Below are 13,737 nucleotides of genomic sequence, written 5' to 3' on the forward strand. Positions count from 1 at the left end.
GGCCTCAGCTCAGGCATCCCCATCTGGCGTTGTGTAGACTTTAGTTTTTCAGCACCTATTGTGCTCCTGTGGAAGTATTCCACAGCTGCTTTCACTTTGTCCACAGTGGGCTTCGTCACCTTCAGAGCATCTCTGACAATCAGGTTGATTGTGTGGGCAAGAGATGGATGACTGGTCAATTTAAAAAGTGTTCATGGCTTTGGTTATGTTAGCTGCATTGTTGCTAACACAACAGACCCCTTTTCCATCTACTTGCCATTCCTCTGCCAAGTTCTCTGAGGTGTGTCTGTCGCTGAACTCAAAGCAGTCCAGAAGACAGCTAGACATCGTAAAATGTTCAATGAAGTGACATGTAACCGACATGTAAGAAGTGGTTACCCTTGATGTCCAGCAGTCAGTGGTAAGACAAACTGCAGTAACTTTTTGGACTCTTTCTCGCACTGAAGCCTGTGTGCTCTCGTACAGATGTGGAATAAGTGATTTTGAAAGGGTTTTCCTGCTTGGAATTGTGTACATTGGATTTAGATAGACTATTGCTATAATTTCTAAATCATCTGTCCTTCACGATCGAAAATGGCTGGAAATCGGTGGCAATCATTTTAGCCAATGCAATATCCAGTTGGCCTTGTTTTGCTACAGACAGACTGTGGCATAAACTGGTCCATAGAAGACTGCGTTGCTGTGGGTCGCGGAGTAGACCTACTTGACTGAGTGGATACATCTCTCCACCACTATCACTAGCAGGCCCGCTAGTTTCTCGAAGCTCCGCTACAGCTAGCTTCACAGTTGGATGCACAGTTCGCATATGCCGGTGTAGGTTGTGCATAGAATCTGCTTTATATGAGATTTTATTTTGGGAAATTCTACACTGTGCTCTAACATTGTCTACATTATTAAAATGCATCCAAATGCTACTGTGCTTCCGACTCGCTGGAAAGCTATCTTTCCTCTCTCTCCTCGGCTGCTAAGTGTGTGACTGTGAGTGAGTTGGCTCGGCCATCCCTCACACATCTTTGGTTCATTGGTTGACAATGTTGTGTCTGATTGACAGGAACAGCAGTTTAGACTGTTAGTCTGGGCAGACAGTCAGAACGAAGGTGTTTGCGCTTGAGCATTTAGGCCTATACATTCTATTCATTTAAATATTTTGATTATTCATATCTTAATGTTTTAAATATTTTTATAAATAGATTCCGCTCTTCTGATATGCGAGCTGATCACTAGTGTTTTCAGCCACCGGTAGCTTGTGGGTGCTTTATATGCGCTACACTCAATTATGATTGCATGTCTACTTACATTAGATATATACTTATTAATATACGTCTGCTGTATGATAGCTAGCAAATTAATTAGCTAACTAAAGTTAGCCTGCCTAGCTGGAACTTTTGAAGAAGGAAAATGTTTTATTTCTACAATTTCCAAAAACGGACCAAACAAAAACAAATTACTTTTACGATACGTGTTTGTGCATTAGTAGCACAATTTGTAACGTATTTACATTCGTTTTTACTTACACTTGTATGTTGACTTTGAGGTTTTTGGCTGCGTTTCAGGTCCCGAAATTAACATAATTGTACACTCGCAAACGCCATTAAAAACTAGGGCTGAGGGGCTTACGTTGAAAACTTCCCTTGTTTAGCTAATCATTTGGACCGACAACGAAATATTGCCGCTGGGATTCCCCCAAAGCATAAGGCGGAGGGTAAGTGGACAAGGGTGTGTCTTTGATGAGTTTGAAACAGCCAAGATAGCAAGCGCACACATTTTTTTCAAGAAATTTACCTTTCTATTTGGAAATGTGCGTAAGGAAAGCGGGAGTACTGTACTTGTGTTCTGGCCACTTTGTAGCCTACAGTACCTGACATTCCGAAGGACTTCAAGTTGTTGATCAACTAAAATGACTTGTGGTTGTCATCGTGAAGAATACTGGATCGTTGAAAAACATTGATATTCCTGTAGCCTACTTTGTTACCCCTCTAAACGTATAGGCAGGCCTATGTGGATGTGAGATATCTGACGCACATTTAAAACATCGAGCGCACAGGTTACCTAATGGTAGGCCACTTTTCCTTATTTTTGGGGGAAGGGGGTGGAACATTTGTTCGAATTAACAGTAAACATGGTATTCTACACTATATAGTCTATCTGTACAGTGAACACATTTTTATTGGACAGCCATGGGTGAATGAATTTATACTTGTCATGGATTCTCATACATAGTTTAGCCTAACAATTAGACATATGGATATTTAAATATATATATATATATATTACAATTATATTGAATTATGTGAGCCTAATCTTTGACAAAATGTCTTAACTAGCACCTGCTCTTCTATAGAGTGAGGTGATTTTTGCCCCCATACCCAGCCCCCTGGTTGAAAGTGAGGTACCTAGGGGTCTCCAGCCCCTGGTTGAAAGTTGCTAGACTATTCAAGAGGTCTATCCATAGGCCTATATTTACGACACACTTGATAGATATTTTTAAATGACAACATATTATTACCATGTGCTGAGATTGTAAATTAACAATATGTATTTATAGTATAAATATCAAACATAGTGATCCATGTTTGTTTTCATTATATTGGTTTTGCGACAGGAGATGGATTTCCAAAGGCTGCTGTTGCAGGTGGAACAAGCCCTGAGCAGGGAAGAAGTACAAGCACTTGCATTTCTTTGCAAAGATCTGCTTGAGAAAGACTGTAGCTCAGTGCCCACAGCAAGTCAACTCTTCTCTCTTCTGACGGACCAAGAACTGTTAACCCCCGATCAGCCTTACTTGCTTGCTGATTTATTATGTACCATCCAGCGCCACAGCTTGATGCGAGAGCTTGGCCTCAACAACCAGCTTCCAACAACCAGTAGCCTCATCTCTCCATATAGGTGAATATACAGGCCAGAGGTAGAAAAAATACTTAATTGTCACACTCGAGTAAAAGTAAAGATACCTTAAATAAGTGAAAAGTGAAAGTAATTCAGTAAAATACGACTTGAGTAAAAGTCTAAAAGTATCTGCTTTTAAATGTACTTAAGTACAGTGGTAGAAAAAGTACTAAATTGTCATACTTGAGTAAAAGTAAATGCTATACATCAAATTCCTTATATTAAGCAAACCAGACGGCACCGTTTCCTTATTGTTATTCATTCTGACAGCCAGGGGGACACTCCAACACTCCAACACTCAAACACTCAAACACTCCAACACTCAAACATAATTTGAAAACAAAGCATTTGTGTTTAGTGAGTTTGCCCGATCAGAGGCAGGAAGGATGTCCAGGGACGCTCTCTTGCTAAGTACGTTTTTCCTGTCCTGCTAAACATTCAAATTGTAACGAGTACTTTTGGGTGTCAGGGAAAATGTATGGAGTAAAAAGTACATCATTTTTTTTAGGAATGTAAATGAAGTAAAAGTAAAAGTTGGCAAAAAATATAAATAGTAAAGTACAGATACACCCCCCCCCCAAAAAAAAAAAACGACTTAAGCAGTACTTTAAAGTATGTTTTACTTAAGTACTTTACACCACTGTATTGGCCTCATTTACCACATCTGAATTGCATACAACAGCTTTACCCACAAATGAATAAGCGATAAGTAGAAGTTGCCATTTATAACACAAATGTAAACACTCATGTTGTTGTGTTACTGTTTCCCCAAATACAGAATAATGTAGTGTAATAGGATGTTTTCTGAAAAGCGTATGAGTCATTGTAATCCACCATCTGCAGAAAACTGCTGTATGACCTATCAGAGAACACCACTGAAGACGAGTTGAGAGAGATTAAGTTCCTATTGGTTAACATACTCCCTCGTAGGAAACTGGAGGGCAACGTGGTGAGTACGTCAGAACAGTCTGAAATTCAACACGTTTGTCCAGAATAGGGTAGTAACTTATATTATTTAGTGAAATATGAGTAGAAAGAATGCTTCATCTTGAAGGACCAACTGACATTACACATTTTGCTCTATTCTTTCAGACTACCTTGCAAGTATTCCTGGAAATGGAGAAAATTGATATTTTGAGCGTCATAAAACTAAACATTGTTGAAAGTATGTTTGGAAGTGTCTGCCCCATGTTGAAAACAAGAATCAACCAGTTTAAAACAAAGCAGGGCAAGTGTTTCACTTTCAGTTTCTGTGGGTGACTAACAGATTCATTTCCCTAGTAAAGTACTGACTGGCTGAACAAACCTATTCATTGCCTGTGTATGCCTGTCAGATTTAGCACAGTAGTATGACTACTGCACAGTAGTATGACTCAGATGTGTTATGCAATACTATATTCAAACAGGGCCAGTAACCCAAAAAACAGGGGTGGGATTGTTAAGACCAAGGTCTTCTTCTGCATGTCTTCCAGAAAACCAGGTAACAGAGAATGCTTTATTTCTTACATTATCTTGATATCCACCAGTCCTTATGGACATTTCTCAGTTTCCGTCTGGATTATCATCACAGAATGTCATGACTATTCTTTTCCATCAGGCTGTCTCCATGCTTCCAATGAGACCTGTGTCATGTGGACTATCAGGTAGGAACTGTGACTACAGTAGATGTCAAATCTTCTTCAATATGTTATCAAACCTTTTATTTATTTTTCATTGAACCTTTTATTTAATTTGCTAAAACATGCGTCCATTTATTTTCCTGTTGTGTGTCTTAGTCGAACAACGTGGACATTCTGACACGATGTTCTTTCCCTCTTCGTACTTCTCTTCAGCTTCACAGCCTTCAGCTGAGGTCAGTGACTAATGTTCAGGTTCACAGCCTTCAGCTGAGGTCAGTGTCTAATGTTCAGGTTCACAGCCTTCAGCTGAGGTCAGTGACTAATGTTCAGGTTCACAGCCTTCAGCTGAGGTCAGTGACTAATGTTCAGGTTCACAGCCTTCAGCTGAGGTCAGTGACTAATGTTCAGGTTCACAGCCTTCAGCTGAGGTCAGTGTCTAATGTTCAGGTTCACAGCCTTCAGCTGAGGTCAGTGACTAATGTTCAGGTTCACAGCCTTCAGCTGAGGTCAGTGCCTAATGTTCAGGTTCACAGCCTTCAGCTGAGGTCAGTGACTAATGTTCAGGTTCACAGCCTTCAGCTGAGGTCAGTGCCTAATGTTCAGGTTCACAGCCTTCAGCTGAGGTCAGTGACTAATGTTCAGGTTCACAGCCTTCAACTGGGGTCAGTGTCTAATGTTCAGGTTCACAGCCTTCAACTGAGGTCAGTGTCTAATGTTCAGGTTCACAGCCTTCAACTGGGGTCAGTGTCTAATGTTCAGGTTCACAGCCTTCAACTGGGGTCAGTGTCTAATGTTCAGGTTCACAGCCTTCAGCTGAGGTCAGTGTCTAATGTTCAGGTTCACAGCCTTCAGCTGAGGTCAGTGTCTAATGTTCAGGTTCACAGCCTTCAGCTGAGGTCAGTGACTAATGTTCAGGTTCACAGCCTTCAGCTGAGGTCAGTGTCTAATGTTCAGGTTCACAGCCTTCAGCTGAGGTCAGTGTCTAATGTTCAGGTTCACAGGCTTCAACTGGGGTCAGTGTCTAATGTTCAGGTTCACAGCCTTCAACTGGGGTCAGTGTCTAATGTTCAGGTTCACAGCCTTCAGCTGAGGTCAGTGTCTAATGTTCAGGTTCACAGCCTTCAGCTGAGGTCAGTGTCTAATGTTCAGGTTCACAGCCTTCAGCTGAGGTCAGTGTCTAATGTTCAGGTTCACATCCTTCAACTGAGGTCAGTGTCTAATGTTCAGGTTCACAGCCTTCAGCTGAGGTCAGTGTCTAATGTTCAGGTTCACAGCCTTCAACTGAGGTCAGTGTCTAATGTTCAGGTTCACAGCCTTCAGCTGAGGTCAGTGTCTAATGTTCAGGTTCACAGCCTTCAACTGAGGTCAGTGTCTAATGTTCAGGTTCACAGCCTTCAGCTGAGGTCAGTGTCTAATGTTCAGGTTCACATCCTTCAACTGAGGTCAGTGTCTAATGTTCAGGTTCACAGCCTTCAGCTGAGGTCAGTGTCTAATGTTCAGGTTCACATCCTTCAACTGAGGTCAGTGTCTAATGTTCAGGTTCACAGCCTTCAGCTGAGGTCAGTGTCTAATGTTCAGGTTCACAGCCTTCAGCTGAGGTCAGTGACTAATGTTCAGGTTCACAGCCTTCAGCTGAGGTCGGTGTCTAATGTTCAGGTTCACAGCCTTCAGCTGAGGTCAGTGACTAATGTTCAGGTTCACAGCCTTCAGCTGAGGTCAGTGACTAATGTTCAGGTTCACAGCCTTCAACTGAGGTCAGTGTCTAATGTTCAGGTTCACAGCCTTCAGCTGAGGTCAGTGTCTAATGTTCAGGTTCACAGCCTTCAACTGAGGTCAGTGTCTAATGTTCAGGTTCACAGCCTTCAGCTGAGGTCAATGTCTAATGTTCAGGTTCACAGCCTTCAGCTGAGGTCAGTGACTAATGTTCAGGTTCACAGCCTTCAGCTGAGGTCAGTGACTAATGTTCAGGTTCACAGCCTTCAGCTGAGGTCAGTGACTAATGTTCAGGTTCACAGCCTTCAGCTGAGGTCAGTGACTAATGTTCAGGTTCACAGCCTTCAGCTGAGGTCAGTGTCTAATGTTCAGGTTCACATCCTTCAACTGAGGTCAGTGTCTAATGTTCAGGTTCACATCCTTCAGCTGAGGTCAGTGACTAATGTTCAGGTTCACAGCCTTCAGCTGAGGTCGGTGTCTAATGTTCAGTTCAGGTTTTGAGACACACTTATTTATGCTGCATTGGACCTACCAGAACACACCACGTGTCTTTACATCAGAGGCTACGGCAATCCCTCATGTCTGTGTAGTCACTAATTATTCCCTCTACTTCCTTCCACAGGTGTCCACTCTGAATCCAGCTGACACCTCTCTGGGTGAGTCCCTGAGCCACACTGAACAAGGTGTGGCTCAGCACATTTTCTCTGTGTTGGAGTACAGTGCAGAACTCACAAAACCTTTGTGGTGTCATCTTGGTCTGCTCACACACCAGATGTTCGGAGGGTCTCAGATACAGCGGATGCAGTACTTTCACATAGGCTGGGTCTCCTAAGTACCAGTGGGGACAACAATGCTGCTCTCAGCCAAGGTCAGTTCATATAATTTAGAATGCCAATCTATACTGAAAAATATATATATAAACGCAACATGTAAAGTGTTGGTTTCATGAGCTAAAATAAAAGATCCCAGAAATGTTCCAAAGACACAAAAAGCTTTTTTTCTCTCAAATTTTGTGCAGAAAGTTGTTGACATCCCTGTTAGTGAGCCTTTGCCAAAATAATCCATCCACCTGACAGGTGCAGCATATCAATAAACTGATTAAACAGCAAGTACAGGTGCACCTTGTGCTGGGGACAATAAAATGCCACTCTAAAAATGTGAAGTTTTGTCACACAACACAATGCCACAGATGTCTCAAGTTTTTAGGGAGCGTGCAATTGGCATGCTGACTGCAGGAATGTCCACCAGAGATGTTGCCAGGGAATTTCAATGTACATTTCTCTACCATAAGCCGCCTCTAATGCCATCTTAGAGAATTTGGCAGTACGTTCAACCAGCCTCACAATCGCAGACCACATCAGCCCAGGACCTCCACATCCGGCTTCTTCACCTGCGGCAGCATCTGAGACCAGCCATCCGGACAGCTGATGAAACGGAGGAGTATTTCTGCCTTTAATTAAGCCCTTTTGTGGGGGAAACCGCATTCTGTTTGGGTGGGTCTGGCTCCTGGCTGTGCCCCTGCCCAATCATGTGAAATCCATAGTTTAGGGCCTAATAAATATATTTCTGAACTGTAACTCAGTAAAATCGTTTAAATTGTTGCATTTTTGCATTTCATATTTTTGTTCAGCATACAAAAGGGGCCTGTAGACTGTCCCCTCTCCTCTACTCTCTCTGTTGGTTCATCGGCATCACTGTTAAATGTTAGCCATATCATTGATTCATTCTTACCTGATCCATGTCTTCTCTCCCATAGAGAACCACCATGTTTCATCCATACCCTCACGTGGACACAATAAGAACTTTGACCCTGCAAATCGTCAGCCAGGAAACACCACAAAAGAGGTCTCTCGTGATACTAACCTTTTTTTAAATGAGCATTGACAAAGTCTTGTCAGTCCATGCTTTTACTGAAAACTGACTGGGTATTGTATAGATTATTTGAAGTACAGTAGCAGTTTTGGGGATTATGGGTGATGCTGTCTTTTGACTGGATTTATGAATTATTTATGCATGTTTTCTTTCTGTAGGAAGTGGGAGAATATGCTATGACAGGAAGAAAGAGAGGTTACTGTCTGATAATTAACAACTACAACTTCAGAAATTCTCCAAAACCCCTAAACAATAGAGAGGGAACACAGGTTGATGAAAGTAAGATATTTGTAAATATATTATAGTAGATATTTGTTACAGTTGAAGTCAGAACGCTTAGGTTGGAGTTATTAAAACTCGTTTTTCAACCACTCCACAAATATCTTGTTAACAAATTAGAGTTTTGGCAAGTTGGTTAGGACATCTACTTTGTGCATTACACAAGTAATTTTTCAAAAAATTGTTTACGGACAGATTATTTCACTTATAATTCACTGTATCACAATTCCAGTGGGTCAGAAGTTAACATACACTAAGTTGACTGTGCCTTTAAACAGCTTGGAAAATTCCAGAAAATGACATCATGGCTTTAGAAGCTTCTGATAGGCTAATTGACATCATTTGAGTCAATTGGAGGTGTACCTGTGGATGTATTTCAAGGCCTAACTTCAAACTCAGTGCCTCTTTGTTTGACATCATGGGAAAATCAAAAGAAATCGGCCAAGACCTCAGAAAAAAATTGAAGACCTCCACAAGTCTTTTTCATTCTTAAGAGCAATTTCCAAATGCCTGAAGGTACCACGTTCATCTGTACAAACAATAGTACGCAAGTATAAACACCATGGGACCACGCAGCCGTCATACCGCTCAGGAAGGAGACGCATTCTGTCTCCTAGAGATGAACGTACTTTGGTACGAAAAGTGCAAATCAACCCCAGAACAACAACAAAGGACATTGTGAAGATGCTGGAGGAAACGGGTACAAAAGTATCTATATCCACAGTAAAACAAGGCCTATATCGACATAACCTGAAAGGCCGCCCAGCAAGGAAGAAGCCACTGCTCCAAAACCGCCATAAAAAAGCCAGACTACGGTTTGCAACTGCAGATGCGGACAAATATCTTACTTTTTGGAGAAAAGTAGTAGTTTTAGTTTCATCTGGTCTGATGAAACTAAAATAGAACTGTTTGGCCATAATGACCATCGTTATGTTTGGAGGAAAAAGGGGGAGGCTTGCAAGCCAAAGAACATCCCAACTGTGAAGCACGGGGGTGGCAGCATCATGTTGTCAGGCTGCTTTGTTGCAGGAGGGACTGTTGCACTTCACAAAATAGATGTCATTATGAGGAAGGAAAATAATGTGGATATATTGAAGCAACATCTCAAGACATCATTCAGGAGGTTAAAGCTTGGTCGCAAATGGGTCTTCCAAATGGACAATGACCCTGAGCATACTTCCAAAGTTGTGGCAAAATGGCTTAAGGACAACAAAGTCAAGGTATTGGAGTGGCCATCACAAAGCCCTGACCTCAATCCCGTGGAAAATGTGTGGGCAGAACTGAAAAAAACGTGTGCGAGCAAGGAGGCCTACCAACCTGACTCAGTTACACCAGCTCTGTCAGGAGGAATGGGCCAAAATTCACCCAACTTATTGTGGGAAGCTTGTGGAAGGCTACCCAAAATGTTTGACCCAAGTTAAACAATTTAAAGGCAATGCTACCAAATACTTATTGAGTGTATGTAAACTTCTAACCTACTGGGAATGTGATGAAATAAATAAAAGCTGAAATAAATCATTCTCTCTACTATTATTCTGACATTTCACATTCTTAAAATAAAGTGATCCTAACTGACCTAAAACAGGGAATTTTTACTAGGATTAAATGTCAGGAATTGTGAAAAACTGAGTTTGAATGTAAATTGGCTAAGGTGTATGTAAACTTCCGACTTCAACTGTACATGTTATTCTTGAAATAGTGAAATACTTGTAAGTCGTTTGGTTTTGTAGGACCAGGCCTAAATCACAATCCCCATGTACCTCCATGTGTTTGTGTCTCAGGCAGTTTGGTGAGTGTGTTTGAGTGGCTGGGCTTTGAGACGCAGATTGAGCCAGACTGCAGCCGGGAGCAGTTACTGTCTCGAGTTGAGGAGCTCCGCAGCCGTGACCACAGCCAGATGGACTGCCTGGTGTGCTGCGTTCTGAGCCACGGGCTGGAGGGAGGTGTTTATGGGGTGGACGGGCTGAAGGTCAGAGTCAGGGAGCTCACAGAGCCCTTCTCTGGACTGGAGTGCAGCTCACTGAGGGGAAAGCCCAAGCTGTTCTTTATCCAGGCCTGTCAGGGCATCGAGGAACAACAGCCAGTATTCATTCAGTCCGATTGCCCAGGCGCTGATGGCTCTACTATCACCAGCTCTATCTGCACTGATGCAGTGGTACCCAGAGACTCCATTCCCTCTGATGCCGACTTCCTTCTGGGCATGGCCACTGTCCCTCACTTTGCCTCTTTCAGAGACATAAGTAAGGGCACTTGGTTCATCCAGTCATTGTGCCAGAACCTCATCAACATGGTTCCCAGGTTAGTTCCAGAACCTCATCAACATGGTTCCCAGGTTAGTTCCAGAACCTCATCAACATGGTTCCCAGGTTAGTTCCAGAACCTCATCAACTTGGTTTCCAGGTTAGTTCCAGAACCTCATCAACTTGGTTTCCAGGTTAGTGCCAGAACCTCATCAACATGGCTCCCAGGTTAGTGCCAGAACCTCATCAACATGGCTCCCAGGTTAGTGCTCAGATGTGCTTGGTTTCTTTATATTGTGTCATTCTGAAATCCTCTTTGAAAACATCAGTAAACACTGGACTGTGACATGCAGATGTCAGCGTATGGTTGGTAAATCATTACCAGATTGAATTTCCTCTCATTGTTCTTTCTCCGTCCAGTGGGTATGACTTGCTGTCCATCCTGACCAAGGTAAACGATGATGTCAGCAGTAAGAGTGATAACCATGGCACCAGGAAGCAGATGCCCCAGCCTGCATACTCACTCAGGAAGAGGCTGGTCTTTCCCATCCCAAAAGACCCTCCTCCCAGACTACATGAGCCAGAAATATTGGCTTGAGAGCACTAGAGAAGAGGGGTTTAAATATGGTCCTTATACTTTCCCATCCCAAAAGACCCTCCTCCGAGACTTTTCCTCTCAGACTACATGAGCCAGAAATATTGGCTTGAGAGCACTAGAGCAGAGGGGTTTAAATCTGGTCCTTATACTTTCCCACCAAATCAGGAATGGATTCAGACACTGTATGTGTAGACTCACCAACAATATATACACCCTCTGGGATCACTCAGGTAGAAGGTGCAGGTTTACGTTTTATACCTCGCTCTGTTTTATTTACACTACCAGTCAAAAGTTTGGACACACCAAGTCATTCCAGGGTTTTCTTTATTTTTACTGTTTTCTACATTGTAAACTGTTAAAATAACATATATGGAATCATGTAGTAACCAAAAAAAGTGTTAAAACAAAATATATTTGAGATTCTTCAAAGTAGCCACCCTTTTCCTTGATGACAGCTTTGCACACATGAGTAGGTGTGTCCAAACTTTTGACAGGTACTGTATAAAAAATGAAATTCAGTAGAAATATATATTTTTTTAAACTGTAAATAGAAAATTGTAGGAAATGTTTTTAATGCTTCAATATGAAACCTTTTGGCCAAAGTCACATGAAATTTGAGTTATAGGTCTGTCATTCTCATTGAAAGCAAGTCTACGAAGCAGTAGATCGGTTCTATGTGGACTATTTCTATACTTAAAGTTTTTTTGTTTACATCTGTTTTGTACAACAGTTTCATACACCTGAAAATACAATATTATTGGTTATGGAAATATATTTCACAGCAGTTTAAATGGTACAATGATGCTCTACACTATACTTGCTTGTTTTGTCACACTGAAATTAGGCGAACTATTAGAATTTTAGCAACCAGGAAATGGCAGAGTGATTTCTGCATATTGCATCTTTAAATTGTATTTTTAAATGGTGTAAAGGAGAAGCAATAACAATATAACTGAAGAGCATTTATCATGCAACTTGTTTACCATTTTGTTTTTTCTTCTATATTATAAAATTCTTATCCCCTTGTACGTTGACTTCCTAAATCAATAAAGGCAATTTTCATTCAATGTTGATAAGTTTGTTGCGGTTGCTGTTACAACACATCAGTGTACTCCTTGGCACAACATGGCATGTCATACAACACATTTAAGACCAATTCTTTGACATATCAAGAATAAAACAAAGTGACGCTCAAACATTTATTGGTGCGGTCATGAGTTGCACTATGGCTCTCTTGCTTCTTGCGTGACATGCGTCTTGGCCCAAGCCGGTGTGCGTTTTTCTCAAAGTCAGACATATGACAGGTCTGTCACAAGAAGAAGATTGCTCAAACCTGCTAATGATGGCTGAATCTCCAGGTTTGAGCAGAGACTCCAATGACACTTGCTCTGTATGAAGAGGATACATAGAATACCAGTATCGTAACAACTATGTCCAGTTCCTGTTGTGTCTGGTGGAGAGCTGTTCTCAACAAACTGAAGGTTACATCCTCTATCAGATCACCAGCTAGGACCTAGAAAGCCCCACACACTCAGTAACTTCAGAGGTAAACTATCCTATTGTCCAAACCACCTATAAGTCAAAATCAGGTTAACAATTGGTAGCAAGAACACTCCTCTGACCTGGATCTCCTCAAACCTGGCGGGGGAGGTCTTCCATTTCTATAGCAAAGGCCATTCTTTGGTTATCCTTTTCCTGATAACTTTTGTTCAACTTGCTGTCAGGGCTGAGAAACATAACATTTTTTTTTTTTTTTTTTAAATGTCAACACTGAAACTCCGGAACTGTATAATAACTGTACTTTCCCAACTGTGAATAACCTCAATGGTTTAATAGTTGAATAACCTTACAATGCATCATGGGATCCCTCTCCTGCTCCTCTTTCTAGCTGTTCTCTACGCATCACCTCAAGGGGAAGAAAAAAAAACATGTTTTTATTACCACAATAATTCAAACTTAATTTGCAGTACATTTTCACAACACAAAACGTGAAACACCAAGTTCTGACTGGTGCTACGTGCCCAACAGGTGGCTAATTCACCTTGTACGAGCTGTGGAGGAAGCCATTATCCTTCTCCAGCAGGGATGCGAGGGTTTGAACGGTGAGAGTGGTCAGTTTGACGTATTAGTTAGGAAGCCACCAGCTGTTTCTTGTTTCATACCATGTCTGTCCTCTGCACAGCCCCTCTCCCCCTCCAGAGCCTTGGTGTGGAGGGTCACCAAAGAACTGATTTCAGATCTGAGGGGCTGCATCAGCATTCTGTAATCAGAGGGAAGTGGGCACTAGGAATCACCTTGATGTCAAAGGACCTTATTCCAATTTGATAGTCCCACATAAAAGTGATCTACAACAATGTAATAACAAAGTTGTCCAGGTAAAGCTATACATAGATTTTTGGATCATTTGTAGTGTAACCTAGATGTGCTGTAAAAAAAAAACTTTAAAAAAACACACTACTTCCCTTCCTTCCAAAGTACACCTCTGCTATTAGTGGGGCATAAAGTATTCACTCCATCTCCAGTTGGTTGT

At 41.8% G+C, this 13,737-nt stretch overlaps 1 protein-coding gene across 5 annotated transcripts; it reads left to right on the top strand.

Annotated features, from left to right (window-relative positions):
- The first annotated feature begins 1,514 nt into the window (after positions 1-1,514).
- On the top strand, positions 1,515-12,280 carry LOC110502170 (caspase-8). Of its 5 annotated transcripts, none has more exons than XR_005038843.1 (13): positions 1,515-2,055; positions 2,603-2,886; positions 3,730-3,835; positions 3,979-4,114; positions 4,293-4,366; positions 4,484-4,529; positions 4,662-4,738; positions 6,841-6,901; positions 6,991-7,086; positions 7,975-8,063; positions 8,249-8,369; positions 10,151-10,871; positions 11,030-11,158. XR_005038843.1 is itself a non-coding variant. In XM_036959393.1 (13 exons), the coding sequence occupies exons 1-13, from the start codon at positions 2,053-2,055 to the stop codon at positions 11,053-11,055; spliced, it is 1,704 nt and encodes a 567-aa protein (XP_036815288.1). In that variant the 5' UTR covers positions 1,515-2,052; the 3' UTR covers positions 11,056-11,202. The 5 variants fall into 5 exon arrangements, 4 of the variants coding, with proteins under 4 accessions (XP_036815288.1, XP_036815285.1, XP_036815284.1 ...); XM_036959393.1 differs by having other exon boundaries at positions 10,151-10,735; positions 11,030-11,202; XM_036959390.1 differs by having other exon boundaries at positions 1,539-1,702; positions 10,151-10,667; positions 11,030-12,280.
- The last annotated feature ends 1,457 nt before the right edge of the window (positions 12,281-13,737 follow it).

The sequence above is a fragment of the Oncorhynchus mykiss genome, chromosome 22, assembly GCF_013265735.2.
Source record: "Oncorhynchus mykiss isolate Arlee chromosome 22, USDA_OmykA_1.1, whole genome shotgun sequence".
In the NCBI taxonomy this organism is placed as follows: domain Eukaryota; kingdom Metazoa; phylum Chordata; class Actinopteri; order Salmoniformes; family Salmonidae; genus Oncorhynchus; species Oncorhynchus mykiss.